Genomic DNA, 19,411 nt, shown 5'->3' with positions numbered 1-19,411 from the left:
CTCTTGATGCCACACCGAGACCTGGAAATAGGCCACGAATTAGTTCCTGAGCCTGTGTCTGGTCACCCCAGCTAGACGGTCAGCTCCTGAAGGGTAGGTATCTGGCCTGACATGTCCCTGTAACCACATTAATCCCAGCACAATCCAGGGACACATCATGGTCATTAAAGGCGAACATCAGGTCACCTCGTGACCCAGAGAAACACTGGGCTCTCCCTGCCTGTGTCCCATCTATAAGCCCAACACCTCAGGAGCCTTGAGTGGACAGAGCCTCCATCCTCTGAGACTGCTCTAATCAGGTGCCCTTGCTTCTGTGCAGGGGGAGGGCCCCACTGGCCCCCAAGTTCCTCAGGAAGAGGCTTCCCTGGCCTCCTCAGCCTTCCAGCCCCCCTAAGCCACTCAGCTGTGTCCTCCCTCCTCGGCCCCAGCAGCCAGGGCACCAGCTATGGCTATTTTCCTCATCCTATGGGCTCTCTTTGGCCCAGTCCATGCAGTGAGCTCATCTGCCTTTGCCATTCTAGAGTTAGAAGGACCTGACCTGTGGGGAGCACCCTCCTCAATTCCCCTTCAGACTGGGCGCGAATCTGACCTTGCCCTCTACGGCTTTATGCAAATCCCTGCCATGTGGTGCCCCTTTTGGAGAAGGGCTGCCTTAATCACCCTCCTATCTGTCCCCCAAATTCACAACTATTTTTTAGAGCAGTCCTGGCCCAGGGGCTGAGGGAGAGGGTCGCAGGAGACAGGGTGACATACGGAGGTGCACGGAGGAAGGGGGGGTCAGCCTGGGGGTGGAGGAAGTAGAAGGAGAAAGAGGGAGACGGGCACTAGGTGGAAAGGAAGCCAAGAGTAGGGGGAATGGAGGACAGTCTCTGGGGAAGGCAAGGAGGGAGATGACGGAGATTAGTAAAACCCGACTGTTCCCTCAGACAAATCAAAGTCCAGACACAAAAATGGCGGGTTCGTTAGTAAAAGCAGGAAACAGGGGCGTAATTCCCCCGTCCCCCTCCACCCCAGGGGTTCGTGATGCCCCTGTCCCCCAACCCCCCCTCCCCGCGCAGCTTCTGGAAGGGGTGGGGCCGGCGGGGGAGGAGGGCAGGGGGGCCGTGCGACAGAACAGCCTCTGCAGCTGGGACACATGCAGGTTAGAGGGCCAGGGTTGGGAGCCAGGCCCAGCAGGAGAGGAGAGAGAGAGGCAGCCGCAGGTGAGAGGGCATGCGGGGTCAGGGGAGATGGGGAAGAGCAGAGATGGAGGCGAGGAAGCTGTGGGTGCAAGAAGGAGAAGCTTCCTTCCAACGGAGGAGGAGAGAGGAGCCACCGCTAGGACAGAGACATTTATGGGTTGAGAAAGAAAGGGAAGGGACACGAGGCTCAGATCTTCCTCACCAGAGGGTGACTCAGACACTCGTTCCCACCACCCATTCACTACTAATCACTGACCCAGACACACCTGCTCACACACCACATCCTGCTGGAGGCAGCGGGAGAAGTCCTGACCAGCTCATTTCCAAGCATCCTCCTTTCGGTCACCAGGACCATGGCTAGCACCCAAGACACAGCAGACACTCGGCACCCAACCCACACCAACACATCAACCCAGACTGCCAGGGCCCTGAGTGAGGACTGAGGACGCCAACGGGAATGAGCCATAGCTCTGCCCTGGAACAGCCATGAGCAGCTGGGGAAGAAGGGGTGAAGCACCGAAGACACGGGAGCCCAGCCTCCCTCCACACCCCAGGAGCATGGAGTGTGGCTGGAGGTGGCTGCAAGAGGCAGCCTCTGACCTGGGCGGGGTCTCAACCCTCCCCGCTGGGCCCACCTCTCTTCCGCTCTGCTCTGCCTGTCTGCTCGCAGGCAGGCTGGTGGGATGTGAAACCAGGTCCTGGCCATACCTGTCCCCAGAGGAACACTCCATGCCTGTCCTGACCCAGGAAGAAAGGCTGAGGAAGAGGGAAAGCCCCTCTGGCACCATCCAGCGCCTTTCCCAGCTGCCTGCTAGGATCACAGGGTCACTGACCTCCTTGGGAGGGGGACTTATTCAGGGGAGAATAAGATGGAGGGCCGATGTTTTGGACTTGTGGATGGGCTAGATGGGTTTCTGGGATTTTGAAGGCCATCCACATTATATGCAAAATTGTCTCATTTGTCCATTACTGTCATCAAATTCTCAAAGGGTTCCAGAAGCCAAAGGTGGTTAAGAACAACTAGTTTAGGAAGAAGGCCCGGGCCTCCCCTTAAGATTAAGTGGGGTGGGGGCGCCTGGGTGGCTCAGTTGTTAAGCACCTGTCTTCGGCTCAGGTCATGATCCCAGGGTCCTGGGATCGAGCCCCACATTGGGCTCCCTGCTCTGCGGGAAGCCTGCTTCTGCCTCTCCCACTCCCCCTGCTTGTGCTCCCTCTCTCACTGTGTCTCTCTCTGTCAAATAAATAAATAAAATCTTAAAAAAAAAAAAGATTAAGTGGGAGGAGTAGGGCATGAAGACAGGATGGCTGAGGGAGGTCGTGCAGGCCTGCTACCTGCTCAAGTTCAGCCATCTGTTTGGGGCAGGGAGAAGCTAAAAGGAGAATCAGGTTGAAAAGATTCCCAGGAAAGTGATTTGGCCAGCAGTTATAGCCCTACAGCAACTCCTGATGTCTGGATTTGATAAAGTTTGGGGCTAGAGGGGAAAGACTTCAGGTCAGAAACCGTGAGTTCCTCTCGCCTTTCCCATTTTCCAGAACAATCTCTGCCTCTCATCTGTAAAAGGGGTGTAACTACCTCCATCACTCATACTTCAGGCTCATGATGTGGATCGACTGAGATAACAGAAGTGAAGGCACCAGACCCTCCATAACTGCTATGTGCCCCCCACAGCTGTCGCTGGGCCTCAGTTTCCCCTTCGGTTAACTGACAACAGTCTCTGCCTGATGCCTCAACCTAGGCATTTGTCAAGTTTAAATTATATGCAGGATGTGAGAGCTATTTAAAAGGATCAGAGACCCCAGTATGTGTCTTTGATTATTATTATTATTACAAGAAAACTATTATTATTTTTACAAGAAAACTTCCATCATCCTGACCACACCTGACCCAAACCTCTCAACATACTGGCCTTTTTGGTCTGTATCCACCCTCTCCCCCAAGGAGAAGCGCTCCAATAACAAGAAAAGAGACCTTATAAAAATGAGTTAGTAAAAATAAATTCAAAGCCAACTGGAACTGGGGCTGAGGAATGCCTGGGAGTAACAACAGGGTGAACCCTGTCTCTTTTGGGGCCCCATGCTCTGAGTCTAGTCTTCCCCTGAAAAGGCTGATCCCCAGGGACAGGTTTTCGAGGGTTTATGAAGCTCCTCAGGCCACCAGGAGGCAATCAGCCCTGATCATCAAGCAGTGATGCTCACACCGTAGACTTTAAAAACGTAGAATTTAGCAGGAACGTTCCTTGCCAGGGCTGAAACCAGACAAGGCTGTTTGCCTCTTAACCAACTTAACCATGTTCCTCCATCTTTCCTCCTCCTCCCCAGGCCAATTCCTGAGGCATTCTGGGGTTTCATGCAGTTATTTTGAGACTGATTCCTAAGAAGGGATGGTAATAGGATCTCCTGTGGGGCCAGAGATGCTGTATTCTCCAGGGTTTGCTATGGGAAGGGAATCACTTCTTTACAAAACATCGTCACCCTGGAAACACTGAGATAGATAATCAGTTAATATGTTATAAAGATGAATAAAATTATAATTTCCTTTACAGAGTACAGACGCTTTCCCTTCCATTACCCTGCTTGATCTTCACACTGACCTCATGAAATAGCCAATGTATATTATCAGCTGTTCAGTAGATGAGGAAACTGAGCTTTGGCCCAAGCCCATGTGGTCAATTTTTAACTGAACCAAGACCAGAAGGAAGGTCTACGGAGTCCTTATTCTCAGATGGTTTTGCCCTGGTGTTTGGGGTGTGCCACATGGGTTTATCTTGCCTCCTTTCTGTCCCCAAAGTCACAGGTTGGCTGTCCAGGGAGGCTCTGCAAAGAAAGAGTTCCAAATGCCCAGCCCCTGGCCTGGCTGGAGGGGTGGACAGAAGCTAACTTCTAGAAGCAGCCGCTGGAGAGCAGAGCCTGTGGGTGGCATGGCGCCGGGACCACCGCTTGGCTCTACGAGAATGCCAGGGTGACTGGGAGTGACCAGAGGAGGTCTTGGATGGGGAAGGGCTGGGATGACTGCGGCTGTGGGCACTGCCTCGGGCACAGGGCAGAGGACAGGACCACCACGGGTCTGTGGGTGAAGGGAAACACGGCCCGTGGAAGCATCAGGCCAGGCCAGACACAGCCTGACAGGTGGAGCCCCTGGGGAGGTCGGGGAGCCACTCTGACTGGGAGCCCAGCTAGCAAGCTTCCCTCATGGCCAGCCAGGCAGCCTCACAGGTCAGGAAGGCTGGGAAGGCCAGGCAGCTGCCCCAAGCAGCGCGGGCCCCACGGGAGCAGACACGTCCATCTGCGGGGTCCCCAGCCTGGTGCTCAATCACTCTGCATTATTAATAGGCGATGACTAACTGCCTGCCGCTGCAGAGCTGGGACGGGCAGGCGCGAGGGAATCCCAGGGGAGGGCACCAGCACAGCGGGCAGGCACACACGCCGAGGCAAGGCGGCAGCAAAGGGCCCGCCCCAGCTCCTGCCCTGCTCCTGCCCATCACAGCGCAAGACTTGAGGGCCGGCCCCCACTGCTCGCCTCCCCCCAGAGCCCTGCCCAGGGTCAAACCTCCACACCGTCCCACAGCCCGCAGCTCACACCAGCGTTCACACGTGAGGAGTCACCAGCAGAAGCCCACAGACACACAGCACAGTCTCCCACTAACACCCCCTAAATGTCACACCAACATTTACCCACAGCCGCACCCACACACCAACACACACCAGCTGCGTTTACACGGACACCCACACCAACACTCACCGGGACTGAGCCCAACCCAAACAGAGGAGTTTGGCAACACGGAGCCCCACTTCACCCCTCCTGCACCTCCTCCTCTCATCCCCTCACCGGGGAAGGTAACCACCCCGTCAGAGGCCATGCAGGACAGGCAGGGGGACAGAGGTCAGGGGAGATGGGGGGGGCAGAAGGAAGACAGTGTGAAACACAGTGTTAGTCAGAACAGCAGAGCAGTGGGGGGAACTGGCCGCTATCCCTCCTGGGGGGAAAAGACCATTCATGCCATGCAAATGTTGGGGGAGACAGAACCACGAACCCTCAAGGCTGAGGAGGGAGGGAGGGGATGTCACCTCTTCCCTGGCAGCCAGCATAGGACAGCGCCCAAACTGGTATGAACTGGTCCCGGGCCCCTCCGCATCTCCCAGGGCCATTCCCCCCCTTCAAGGAATCTGCCCAGCTGGCTGCCACTGGAGGCTCAGCCCCAGCCCCCCACTCCCAACTGGAGGGGCCTGTCCAGGAGCTGACAGTGACCAGAGCGTAGCATGTCATGGGATGGTGTTTTCCATGGATTTTCAGGAGACCAAGAAAGAAACTAAATCAAAGAGAAAAAACGAGGGAGCGGGGGGTATGGGGGAAAAGGAACAAAATAAAGCAATAGAAATCAGCAGCCTGGCATCGGGGCTGGTCTAACCAGAGCCGATGAACATGGGGCCTGCCCCCGGGTCTCTCTGGCCAGGAATCTGAATTCAGGAGTCAGGGTTAGGGCAGGGACAGGCCAAATTCCTCGATTTCCATTTGTCTTTTGGATTTGAGTTTGGGCCAAAAAAGAAAGAAAAGGGAAAGAGGAAAACTAAAAGAGAGAAGCAAAATCTAAAGATTGTCCAGAACGCCAAAAACAATCGGAAGAGCAAAACAACCAAAACCAAATGGGGAAAGGAACCAACAAAAGAGGGAGAATCGAACAGTTAAAAAAACCCACGGCAAACCAAACGGTAAGACAATTAGAGTGATATCTACCAGATAATGCAGTTTGTTTACCATAGCGTGTCCAATCCCTGCGTGCTTCACCGGAGATATGGGGGAGGGGGTGGGGGGGGTCAAAAAAAAACAACAACAACAACAACAAAGACAACAACGAAAGAACAGAACGAAAAGAAAAGATAAATAAAATGACCAACTGTGAAACTCAAGGAAGGAGGAAAAATATATATCCATATATATTTGGTTGGTGGTTCAGACCCTCCCACCTTAGGCTCAGCTAAAACATTTTGTTTAAAGAAAATTAAATTATAATGGGAGGGAGAAATAAAACACACAAAAAAATTAAATCCCTTCTTCTCCCAATCCCCCCTCCCAACCCCTCCTCTGGATTCCTCTGCCCCCCCCCCCAACCCCCCCCGGAAGAGCCGGCTGCAGAGAAGGGGAACAGTTAAAGACCTTGGTTAGTAGAGAAGAAAACAACAAAAGAACTGGACCAGGAAAGCAAAGACTTAAAGATGGCCGACATTCCGCAATGAGACAGAAAGGTTAGTTCGGTTTTTCACTCATACCTCACCCCACCTGTCCCTGCCATCCCTTGGTCCCCTGGGTTATAAGCGTGTTAGTAACACACACAGAGTCGGCAACGGGGTTTTCCAACAGAGGGTGAGAGAGGGAAGGCAGAGGGTTAAGAAGCAGACCCAGTTATGCAGTATTAGTAAGTCCTTTCAGCTGAAATGTTAGGGAGTTGAGGAGAAGGAAGGGTAGGGGGACAAGGGATGCGAGAAAGGGATGGGCTATTGACTCAGGTAATGGACAATGTCTTGTTGGCTAACTGGTCAACCAGATGGCCTTCTAGAGAACTGGCCAACTGGCTGACCAGTGACCGTATCGAGTTAATGGGTTAACTGGTTGGTGATGGGCCAGCTGGCTGTCAGGCTGGGAGAAGGTGGCCAACGCCCCTAGAGAATCACAGGACTGGCTAGAATGAGAGGCAATTTCATTTGGAGGCAAAAGGAAGAGGTTCCCAAGGAGCATAGAAAGGGATATAGGGGTCTGCTTTTCCTGGGCATGGAGGATAGGCAAATCGATCCAGGGAGTCATGGAGGGAAGGGGGCAGGTTCTCTTTTATTGTTTCTCTTCCTTGAGAAAAGCAGAGAGATAGAGTTGCCACCAGAACAGAGAAAAGGAAACTTTGCCCTCCAAGGGCTGGCAGAGGGCTCATGTTCACGGCATATCTCATTCCTCTCCTTCCTCTCTCCCACTCATCACTGATCCCTCCTTCCTGCCTAATTTGACTTTCCAGAACCCATTTTTCCCCCCTAAAGTTCCTCAGGTTCTTCAAACACCGCACCCTCGGTCCCTTACACTCCTCTGGGCAGCCACCCATCCTGGAATAAAGTGCCCGCACCACCACCCCTGCAAGCCCCTGGAATTGGTGAGGCTTTCCCAGCAGCCCAGCCTCCTTCCATGCACACCCACAGACCCCTGAGCCTCCACTCCCCCCAGCCAGCACCAGAAATCCATATCCCCCACACACCACACCATAAAAAGGAACACAGAGGCCCACCCACCTCTAAAACCCCTCACTCCTCCCTAAGCCATAAGCCAGCTTCTTCTATCCCAGTCTCTAGAGTCCCCACCCCCATGTGGCCCTGTTTATTTTCTCTTCTCAAGGCTAAAGGCAGAGGCAACAATCACCTTCCCAATAACCCTTGTCATTGTGGAGGAGAAATCAAAGGGACTGAGGCAGCTTCGTGGAGGGTATCAGAAATGGTGGGACACTATTGCTCCATGTCCATTAAACACTAAACTGCACACCCGAGAGTGTGATTTCAAGAAGTATTCTAGGGACAGATCCATTAGTTGCAGCATTATTATCACTGGTGGGCGCAGGACTAATTCAGAAAGACAATTAATAAGGGCCTCGTATAATGAAAAATAACAGAATTCTATATTTAGCAGCTAGAAGAAGTGCCGGATAACCAATATCAATTATTACGGATGCAGAAGCAGTTTACATAACGGGAAGGCAAGAGTCGAATGTCAGGTGCAGTGACCAGTGAGAGGGGCTAACCCAGGATACGAGAATTAGTACTGCTGGCTGGTGGGACTGTCGCGAAGTAAAGAGGCCAAACAGTCAGGACAAGGGACAATTAGTTTCAGGGCAGCTAAATCAGTTGCACCCAAAAAGGTAAGAGTTGTCTGATATCCCTGACTAGTTTAGCAATGCAGAAAAAAAAGGCATTGGGTGGGGGGGGTTGGGGATTAGATGTAAAAATCCAACTACTATTATTCTTTTTGAACTAGAACTGGTTGCAGAGACTAAAATTAAAAAAAAAAAGTTTTCAACTTTCTTGGACAACTAATTCTTAACAAGTAGAACAGCAAATTCAGAAACAGGATTGAGAGGAAAGAGGTGAGTTCAAAGCCTGGGCCTGCCGCTAATGTCAGGACATCCTGGCTTCCTCTGAAAAATAGCAAGGTTGGAGTAGGTGAGGCCGTGGCAGGTCCAGAACCCAAAACCCAAGGCGACTGTGGCCAAATTAACTAGAGTGGAGAGGGTCCTGGAAGCCATTCCTGGCGGCCTGTGACACAGGACAGGGAAGGGGTCCACAGCAGCCCGTGCCTTCCGGAATGCCAGGATGCGGAAGACTAAGGCTTCCCACTAGCACATGAGTGGTAAAGGCTCTTCCCCCACTCTAGAAACAGAGGGCTCCTGGAGTCCAAGAGCACAAGAATGACAGCGAAGGAGGAAGGAAGAAGGCATCAAGTCATGGGGGGGCGGGGGGCTCAGCCATTATATCCAGGGGCAACTCAGCCCCCCTCCCTCCCTTGAACTCTGGCTGTAGCTCTGACCCCTCAAGAAAGCCAAGACGGGGACTCTACACACAAATCATAAATCACAGAACTCTGGATGAAGGCAACCTTCGCAGAGCTTGAGGAAGAGCAGCTCGGGACAGAGAAGAGGCGCTCACTCTACTCAGGGATCGCGGGGACCCATTTTTCAGAGAGGTATTCAGAACGCTCAGATGGTTTTGAGATTCGGGAACATCTAAGAATGGCAGATCCACAAGACAAATTACGAATTCGAGCAGCCTTTGCACTTTGCTCTAGCGACAACAACCAGGCTCTCCCTGGGAGGCAGGAAAATGGGCGTAGCTTCGAAGTCAGACTGACTTCGGACTTCCAGTCCTACCCTTTCCTAAGCGGATAATGGGGGGGGGGGGGCAAGCTCTCTAACCTGTGGAGTCTCGATTTGCTCATTGATAAAATGAGAATATGTCCCACTGCACAGGATGGTTCATGAAAATTAGGTGAGATACAAAAAAGAAAAGAGATTGTCAGTGTCTTCCGAGAAACGCTGTGAAAAGAAGGAACACAGTCCTGAGACAATTCAGAGGGGTGGAGGGAGAGGCTTTCTTTCCTCTGGTTTGTAAGGGAAGAGGAGTTGTTCCCAGGGCATCAGAGGCAGTTCGATATTCGGGTGAAATAGATCGGCCGGGTCCTCATGTCCAAAATCTCACCAACCAGCTTCAAGAAAGCGCCTAAACGAACCAGAAAAATGCTTGAAAAACAGCTACAAATGCACACTAGCTGCTGGTTTTAAGCCCTCAAGAAGGGGACCACCTGGTAGAGAGAAGAAATGAACACGAATATGGACCACGCTGAAGGAATGTGATGACAGGGCGGGAACGCAGTGTCTCATCAGCAGTGTCTCCCCAGGGGGCCTGAGGGGACATGCTGTCCTTGGTTGAGAACCACAGCTCTAGGGATGACAGGAGCTGCCCAAAAAACAGGCAAGGACTCGAAGGGCCTGGTAAGGATGGACTTGGCCACAGACTGGGCCTTGAGTGGGGACAGTGAGTCCAGAGCACAAGCCCGAGGCTGACCTTCTCGGGGATCGTCACAGTGACCAAAACAGGACTGCACCTCGCATGTATGGATGTGGATCCCTCCAGAAACCCTTCCTAAACAGCACTCTCAATCAAAATCTTTGTGCAGACACCCTCTTTGGCCCTGAAGGCCTGTGTTGGGGTCACCATGACCGGACTCTGCTCTGACCCGTCGTAAAAGAGACCGGGGAGGGGAGGAAGGGCACCTGGGTGGCTCAGTTGGTTAAGTGTCCGACTCTTGATTTCAGCTCAGGTCATGATCCTGAGATCGAGCCCCATGTTGGGATCCGTGCTCAGCTGGGAGTCTGCTTGAGATTCTCTCTCCCTCTCCCTCTGCCCCTCCTCCCACTCAGGTGCACGCTCTCTCTCTCTCAAATAAATAAATAAAACTTCAAAAAAAAAATAAAATAAAGGCCAGGGGGAAGTGATTTTCAGCAGTTACCAGCCTGAACCCCCGACTCTGGGAGCCCGAGGAAGAGGCCACCGTGGGTCACTGTCTACACTCAGTACTGCTGAGGCCAGACCCCATCCGCCTCCCCTAGTCTCCTCTTGGTGACTCTCAAGCTCCTAGGACTTTTAAGGTCCCTGCTGCTCCCTTGGCACTCGTGTAGCTTTGCTCTGCTCACTTTTTTTTTTTTTAAAGATTTTATTTATTTATTTGACAGAGAGAGACACAGCGAGAAAGGGAACACAAGCAGGGGGAGTAGAAGAGGGAGAAGCAGACTCCCTGCTGAGCAGGGAGCCTGATGAGGGGCTCGATCCCAGGACCCTGGGATCATGACCTGAGCCGAAGGCAGACGCTTAACGACTGAGCCACCCAGGCGCCCCATGCTCTGCTCACTTTTAACAGACTCCTCCTGTCTCCTCGGGAGCCGAAGGGCTGGGAGGGCGTGGACTGCCTTTTTTCCCTCTGTACCCATTGTGGATGCACAATATGTTTATTGACCAGCAACACGTGGATGGGGACCCTGGGCTTGCAGCGTGTTGCCAGAGGTTAGTACCGGGTGACAGCACCGGTCCTGCGGAGGGAAAACCAGCAAGAAGCACCAAAACAAGCCCTCCGCCCCCCAGCAGGCGCTGTGTGTATGGCACCTACAAGTAGGACAAATGTATGGGACACACTCAGGTGCGCTGCGACAATAGAGACAACACAGGACCGCCCTCTGACGGGGTCAGAGAACGATGTGACGTGAAGCAAGGCATGGCACCGGGCTTGGTACCCCATGGAGGACGGGGAGCACAGAGAACAGGCCCATAGGTAGGAGCCCCACAGCCATGGCAAGCAGCAGGCTCAGGAGAGAGCAGCAGGATTAGTCACAGAGGCCTCCCAGCAAGGTGAAAGGCGCCAAAGGAGGAGGATTCCCCATTCAATCATCCCCCAGTGGTGGTGAAGAACAGGTAGGAAGAGTGTGAGGTCAGCCAGGATCCCCACTCCCACGGAGGAGCCCGTCAGGGAGGACGGGGGGAGAAGGAGCACGGCGAGGACTATGAGGAGGAAAGGCAGAGGAAGGCTAGAACTAGGAAGTACAGAGAAGGTAACTAGCAAGAGGAGGCCTAACCCAGCAGCGGTTAAGTGCCTCCCGGGACAGAGACGGTCCACGTTTCTGGCGGCACTGAGCCTGCTGGAAATGGAGCTGGATGAGCTTCCCAGCCACTCGCTGCGAGAGAAAGCAGTGCATCCAAGAGAAAAGGACCAGCAGAAGCCCGGGCCCCTGGCTCCTGCCTGAGTGAACAGAAAAAGGAGTCAGGAGGTGGAGACAAGCATCACTGGATGCACAGTGGCAGCGCTGGGTGTGAAAAAGGGTCTGGCTGGGACTCTGCTTGAGGCAGGAACCTGCAGGACCGGAACAGGGGGCTGGGGGGTGGGGTGTCAAGCAGAAGCCTGGCCAGAGAGATGGCCTCACCCACCGTAGCCACCCTGGGCCTTATAAGTGGCACGGAGGCCACCACGAAGATGGTAGAGCTGATGCCCTCTCCAGGCAGCCCATCTGGGAGCCAGAGCTGAGGAGCCACCGGAGAGAAGAATCTCGTCCTTCCTGCAGGGGCTGACCCAAGGGCCTCCTCTGGGCTCCTGCAAGGGGCCCGGGGGCCACGGAAAGATCGCCGTGGGCTGCTGGGCCCGCCGGGAAGAGCAAGGAGAAGGAAGTGTGCAGCCCTGAGGAGAGGCGGGGCCAAGCACGCCCTGCAGTCCTGCTCTCCTCACACCTGCCGCACATCGACCCTGCCCGGACCGCATCCCTGCCTCTGCTCTAGAAAGGCCCTGCCTGAGGGCAGGCCGCACTCTGTCCCCACATGTACATCTGCACCCTTCCGCCCTAGAATCAGGGTACCCACAGCTACTATGCCAGGCCAGAGCCTTTCCACAGGCTCCCAGGGCCCACCCACCCAGGCTCTACCGCCCTCCTCCCGTCTCCCAAATTGCCCTCCTGCCAGGTCACCTGACTTCTTAGCCTGGGGCCCTTGAAACCCTAGCAGCGGCCACCAGTGTGAGCCAGGCCCTTTCCCTTCCCTCAGGCCCCCGCCCCAGGCAGCTCTGCAGACTCCTCTCCACTGGGCTTCCTGTTGCTTGCAGCCTGCCCGCGGCCCCGTGCTCCTGGGCCCTCACACCCCAAGCCTGGAACTTCTCCAGAACCACACCTCATGGGCCAGGCCCTGAGGCCTCACACCCACAGTGCAGGCTGCCGCCTCGCCACGCTCCCATCTGCCCCAGCACAGCTGCCCACCCCCGCCTCCTTCTCGCTCCCCCTACCTGGCGCAGGTTTCGGGTGACCCGGACGTCGTGCCAGGCGTTGTCGTTGAACTTGCCGTTGACAGGTTCCACGAGGGCCTCGAAGGCTCCTGAGCCCAGGTTGATGACCAGCCAGACAGCCCCAGACTTGAGGGACAGGTTGACATAGTCGGCCGACTTGCCCGTGTGCAGCATCAGCCCGTTGCGCTGCAGCGTGCGGAAAGCCAGCGTGATCTCGTCCGTGCTGCTCTGGATGGGGTTGTGTGACAGGTCGTAGCAGAAGAACTCGTTGCCTTTGAAGGTCGCCACGAACTCCTCCTTGCCTGGATGCCGCGGTGCGGGGAAACGGGAGAGGCTGAGTGGGGCTGGGCATGCCAGACCTCCCGCGGCCCCTCCAACAGCCCGGGGCACGAATCCTAGGCGCTGGCGGGAGCCCCACAGCCCCCTCTGCAAGCTTCAGGCCCTCTTCCATCCCCCCGGCCTGTCCACCCTCCTCTCTGGACCCGGACGTCTTGACTGTCAGAAGTCCACTTTGCCCGTGTCCATTTCCAAAGCGGGAGGCTGCTAAGTGGCTCTCACACTGACAAGTGACAATTTAGCTGCCACGGGGCCAGGAAAAGCGGACGTTTGCATTCTCTCCTCCCCGGCCAACCCTCATCGGCCACTCCCCTGAACAAAGGGATGCGGAAGAGCCTCCACCTGCCTTCTCCCTGGAGTGCCTCCCCTAAGGCTGGGGCACGAGGGTCTCCTGAGCACAGCCTGCCTCCCACCCCTGCCCCTTCTCTGGTGATGGTCATTCTCAGTGCCCGGGGCAGTTTCAGGCCTCTTGTGGGGGGATGGGAGCAGCAGGCCTGTTAGGCGGCAGGGAGCAGAAGAGGAGGATGGGAACGGTGGGGTGGGGTAAGGCACTGGGAAGACACACGGGAGGACAATGCAGGTGACAGCGATATGCACCAGGGAGCTGTGGGCCACCAGGTGAGGCTTATACAGATGACCGCAGGCCGGCTACCATCCCCAGCCCCATCTTCTACTCCAACCTAAGAGGCGAGTGCAGACGGGCCCTAGGCAGAGAGCCTCTGAGGGGCCCAGAGGGCAGGGGTAGGACCCCTGAAAGCCAGCAGATGGCTGTGGTTCTTGTGCGCATGTGCGTGCATGTGCGTGCATGCGCGCGTGTGTGTGTAAGCACCTGGCACAGGGCTCCCTCCAAGAGCACTTTTCAAGCAGAAGCAAAAAAAGACTGGGAGACGCTAGGGATTTGTAGCGTCTGTAAGTGGGTGACAACTGACAGGACAACAGCTGTGCAGAGGGACGTTGGGGTCCCAGCCCCACACCTCCACAAGCTAGAGAACACACGGGAGGAAGAGAACGGGACACAGAGTCAGGGCAGAGCAGAGGACCTGGACAATGACAGGGACTCACTTCTCCCCAACACACAGAGCTGCAATGGCTCATCCCGCATGTCACAGGGTGGATGAGGGCAGGGATGGCCAGCCTCAGGCCCTCATGAGCGCAGGGGTTCTCAGTCTAGGCCACCAGGCCCAGGAAGGAGCAGGGAACAATGCCAGGGCGCACGCACAGCCCTCTGAAGACACCTGTGCCCCTGTGAGCCTGGCCACAGTAGCAAGCACCACGTGTGGGAGCGGCCGCAACCCGGGTGCGCTTCCCGCAGATGCCCCTCCCCGGCACACAACAGCCCTGCTTCTCTCCCTCCGGGCACGCTGCCCATAGACTCCATCCTCACTGCCTCTGGGTGCCAAGGCACCAGCTGCTGCCCCAGAGCCTGGCACTGCACCCACTGCAGCTGGCAAGGCCCGGTTTCCTGAGGCCACAGGGCCACGAAGCTGGTGGGGGCAGGAGCAACAGGGGACAGTTGGAACCCCACTCTGCCTACCCTCGGGCTCCAGCGAGAAGGGCCAGAAAACAAAGGGGAGACAGGCAGAGATGGGAAGGGGATGTGGGGAAGAAGGGCCACGCAGAGGGGGACCACAGAGAGGGGGAAAGATGGCCATTGGGGGCAGAAGGAACATGGAGCCGGCTCAGAGCTCGGATGGAGCAAGAGGTGACAGAGTGAAGCAGCTGGTTAAAGACAAGCAGCGACCCGAGGGCGGGCAGGAGAGGGGGACGGAACGGGGCCAGCAAGGAAGGGGGACAGGGGCCTCTAGGGAATGGAAGCCAAGGCTTTCTCGGGACCTGGCCATTTCCATAGCAACCAGGCCTGCTGCCCAAGTCCTGGCAGAGCCAGGGGGCTCAAGGACCAGAGAAGGGGACGTGTTTGACCTTGGGTTTGCCACATGTAGTAGTCCTTCCCAGAAGCCAGGCCTCCCCTCCTGTTCCCTCACCTTCACTGCAGTCAAAGGAACTATCATTAAAGGGACAGTCAAACAGAAAGAAAGGATAAAGCAATCACGTGAAGAAGTGACGGAGACAGAACAAAAGAGACCAGAGAGGAGGGCCAGGGGCTGGACCACAGCTGCCAAGGCGAAATGAAGAAACATGGCCATTCCTCAATTCCTCTGGGCCCTGCCTGGGATCTCCTAGGAGAGGAGGCAAAGCCAGCCATGGAGTCGGAGGAGTCTACGCGTTCTCCAATTGCACCAGCAACCCGGATAGGCCCAGAGATGGACAGAGGCTTGCAGCAGCCAGACAGGGTGGGAAAGAATTGGAAGAGAGGGACAGAACAGAGGTGAGCAAATGTGAACAAGACAACCCAAAGACGGTGGGAAGGACAGAGACAGACCCCAGATGGGGAGGAGGGCAGCAGGACCTCAAGGGATTGATGGGGGTCTCTGTGGCCATAAGGATGCCCACCCAGGGTGCTCAGGGGGCCGCAAACCAGACCTGGGAGGAGCCAGACCTAAAGCACCAGGGGGCGCTGTCACCCACCATCTCCAGGAACTACAACTCCCCGCCGTGCCTGAGCAACAATGGCAGCTCCTGATGCCCACCCCCACCCCACCCCCCACCCCCCACCCCCCCCCCCCGGCACTTGTTCACCTCCTGTGGTCAGGGAGTGGGGAGCCCCACAAGTGCCCCCAGTCAAGCTGAACGTGGCTAGAGACCACTTGTCACAGAGCCGTGAGGGACAGAGCAGTGGCCTCCTTTCCGGGCCCAGCTCAAAGCCCTCCTCTGGGAAGGTCTCCAGTCCTCCGTCGCCCCTCCCTACTCTCAAGCACTCCAGCTGTCTGTTCTGCTCATTTGGCACTTACTGCCTAGTAACATCTTGTACTGCTCCCTGGAGAGGAAGTGTGATGTGAGAAAGAAGACCTGGGCACTAATGCTGGCTCTTCCACCAGCTTGGTGACCTTGACCAAGAGGCAAATCTCTAAGCCCCAGCTTTCTCCTCTGGACAAAGGGGCTGACCGCTGACCTACCTCACAGGTTGCTGTGCCATCTAGAAGGAGAACAGACGGGATGGAGCTTCGTAAACTGTAAACTATGCCGCTAATAAATGACTCTTGCACTGGTGTGTAACTGTGTGTGTGTGTGTGTATGTGCGTGCTGTCTCTCTCTCTAAATGAATGAATAAGTTAACTCCTCTTGGACAAAGTCTGCACTTTTCATACACTTTGCATGGACCACGCTTTCTTGTAGTTATTTGTTAGAATGTCAATGAGCCCCTTGAGAACAGAGACCATTCACCCATTTAAAATAAAGTTGCCGAGCGCGTGCCCGCAGAAGTGCCAGGAGCTGTGAAAAGCACTGGGGGAGTACAAACGACAACAGCCCACCCCGGCCCTCAGGGGGCTCGGTCTGGGGGGAGGAGGAGGCAAACAGGGGAGTGACAGTAATGATGCAGGATAACGGCGAGAGAGAAAATCGACGCATAGACAAATGCGACAGCGAGCAGCGTGTGGGTTTGCTTGCAGAGTTCCGGGGAGACTTCCGGGGTAGAGGTCCCGGCCACTTTCTCAAGAGTGGGCTGAGAGAGACACCGAATAGTCGGGAAGAAGGCAGGGATGGCGGAAAACCAAGCCAACAGCCCAGCACGTACTAGGGAGCAAAGACGGGACTCGGGATGCAATAGCCCCAGGGCTTGGCACCCACTGAGCTCCTTGAGGGTTGCCAAACTGCCCCCCTGAACTCCTTAGGAAAGAGATTCTCCTTTTTTTTTTTTAAGATTTTATTTATTTATTTGAGAGAGAGAATGAGAGAGCACATGAGAGGGGGGAGGGTCAGAGGGAGAAGCAGGCTCCCCGCCGAGCAGGGAGCCCCATGCGGGACTCGATCCAGGGACTCCAGGATCATGACCTGAGCCGAAGGCAGTCGCTTAACCAACTGAGCCACCCAGGCGCCCAGGAAAGAGATTCTCTTAAGAGAAGCAGCCTGAGTGCAGAAAAGGTCGCTGAGAAACTACACAGCCCTGAGACGGACCGAAAGCCAGCCGCGGGGGCTCAGGCAAGCATCAGTTTCCCCATCTGTAAACCCAGGGCAATGAGGCCTTCCACAAAGGGTGGTGAAGGCTCATTTAGGGGATGCATACCTATTATAAAGGCCTCATCTCCTAACCAGAATCCCCCCAGGCTTCTGGTACCTAGCAGGCTTCCAGAATTTGATGCTTAAATGGGGGAGGTACCCCGCTTCTTTACCCTGCTTTCCAGATACTTTCTAAAGACAGGCCTGAACATCTGCCACCAAAAGTCATCTGTGTTCTAGAAAAAGGTCATCAGGACAACTGAGATTTGGGAAGAAATGGAAGTCTGTGGCCCTTCACACCAGGGCAGGTCCCAGGGATGCAGGCCATGGACCTCAGAGCGGGGACAAAGGGGCACACCTTTGTTGACTCAGCTGCCCCCCGCAAGGAAGTGCATTTAGCCTGCAAGGGGTGAGGGCTGGGCTCTCTGGGGACCGTGGGGTCACTGACCTTTCGTTGGCTGGTGCACATCGCCGGCTCCTCCTCTCCCGGCCCCCCCCCTCGGAGAACAGTAAGGACCCTACTGGAGAAGCAGAATTGGGGGGTCAGGCACAGGGGGTTACCCAGCCAGTCCCACCCCAGCCTTGAGGTGATGGAAGGCCCTCTCCAGGGTAGAGGTCCTGCTTGGAGGTACAGGTGGGGCACGGGGGTGCTATTCTGGGGACTCACTTGCTTCGGGGCCTCTGGGGAAGGAGCCAGATGACAAACCCAACAGGCCCACAGACCCTGTGAGACTCACAGCCACCAACTTCTGCCCTCGGCCCAGGGGTGGGGAGACTGCAGGGAGGAGCAGGGGGCTCCCTGCTGGTTCAGGAGCTCCTCCTTCCCAAGAACATGCAAATAGGCCAGCCCTGGGGACCTGCAGGCCCCTAAGCTTCTACTTCCAGATTCTCAGCTCACTCTCCTCCCCACTCTGCATCTTCTCGCACCTTCTCTGCAGGGCGGGAGTTCATGCTTTTCAATTCCTCCAAAAGCCTGACAAAGGCACCCCTCCTCCCAGACCTTCCTGATTCACACACCAAAGGCCTCTTGTGTTCTTTGGCCTGTCCTCAAGGCAAACCTGATTCTCCATCTACATCTGGCTCACTTAGTAGTGAGCGTTCTTACTGTCACCTCTGTCCCCTGCTTTCCCAATTAGATCAGATCATGGGGCTTCCCAGGGCCAGGGCCATGGTTTGTGTCTGTTTCTCGGGCCTTCAGCAGGGCTATGCACACCAAGAGAGGTTCTGCCTGACTGGAGCTCATCATGTATGTAGGGAAGGCCTTTCTCAGGGCTGACTTCCCACTTCCCACCTCCCCCCGCCCCCCCATGCAGCTCATCAACCCTCAGGCCTCCTCTCCAAAGCCCCCGCAGACACATGTTATCACACTGGGTTCCAGGCTGGCTTGAGCTCTCCACACCCCCCACCCACGACAGTGACTCGTGCACTCAGTGCCTGGCTCCCGGGCCCCCACACCTATTGCCAGCCCCACAGGATGGCTTGAGAATGGAGTTTAAACTGTGTCTGGGCCCTTATTCCACCTCAATCCCAAATCCCCACAAGTGAAGCTAGAATCACACCTGAGCTGTGGACCTTTCAGGGGAGGGGGGAAGCGGGGCTCTGGATCCTTTGGGTCTTCATCTGTGACAAAGGTGTGCCACTGCCAAGAGCCCCAGAACCAGGCATTGAGAGGCAAGAAGGAGGTGAGTGAACCAACCCTGGCCTGACCACCCCCTCGGGACGCCTCCTTTCCCCACAGTTTTTGCCATGATTTCACAACCCTGCAAGAATCCCAGGCCCCTACCTTCCCAGACTTAAATCCATCCCAAATTCCAGATCTGAATCTCTCCCCACAGCCCAGTCTTCGTCCTCTAGGCCTCTCCTGCCTATAGACTAAAGACCCTCCTCTACAGAAGATGAGCCCTGACAGAGGACCGCCCTGGGCTTGGGGAGCAGTGCCTAAGGGTCCAGAATACCTGAGCTCAAGAATCAGGGATGGGGAGACCAGGGAGAGCTCAGCGCTGGGGGGGGATCACAGTCAGGATCCCTGGGCTGTCAGGTTTGCTCAACACCGGGCTTTTAAAGATGGTAGGGACTTGGTTGAAGGGAGACTAAAAATAGAGAAGCAGCCCCAATGGTACCACCGACTAAAGGCCATATAATCACTAACGAGTCACCTCATCTCTCTGGGCCTGAATGTCCTCATCTGTCAAACAGGGTCAAGAGATGTTGGTGAGGGCAGATGGTGGGACAGCTGTGCAAAGGGGGCATCCTGCACCCCAATCCCCTGCCTCTCCCTGCTTCGCTGCCGCTGTGGACAGAGGGGACACCCCGCAGCAGCAGGGGGAGCGTTGCGAGGCTGCCTAGAAGCCTCTTCCTCCAGCCCATGCTTTTCTCTTTGTACTTGGGTCCACAGAAAAGAAAGAATGATCAGAATGAGTGGAAGGAAATAAAACACCACCATGAGAAGGGGAAAAGAAGATACACTACCAGGAAAACGCAAAAGGGTGACTTGGAGACA

At 55.6% G+C, this 19,411-nt stretch overlaps 1 protein-coding gene across 1 annotated transcript in view; it reads right to left on the bottom strand.

The window, feature by feature from the left end:
• NRXN2 (neurexin 2) overlaps nucleotides 1–19,411 on the bottom strand; it is a 97,779-nt gene that overhangs the window by 60,767 nt on the left and 17,601 nt on the right. The window contains 4 exon segments of the mRNA XM_021685004.1: nucleotides 5,914–5,958; nucleotides 12,520–12,821; nucleotides 17,360–17,408; nucleotides 17,410–17,432. Coding sequence (XP_021540679.1) covers nucleotides 5,914–5,958; nucleotides 12,520–12,821; nucleotides 17,360–17,408; nucleotides 17,410–17,432 — 419 coding nt within the window.

This window comes from Neomonachus schauinslandi, chromosome 11 (assembly GCF_002201575.2).
Source record: "Neomonachus schauinslandi chromosome 11, ASM220157v2, whole genome shotgun sequence".
Taxonomy (NCBI): domain Eukaryota; kingdom Metazoa; phylum Chordata; class Mammalia; order Carnivora; family Phocidae; genus Neomonachus; species Neomonachus schauinslandi.
The sequence above is the reverse complement of the archived record's forward strand: the minus strand, read 5'-3'. Positions and strand labels throughout refer to the sequence as shown.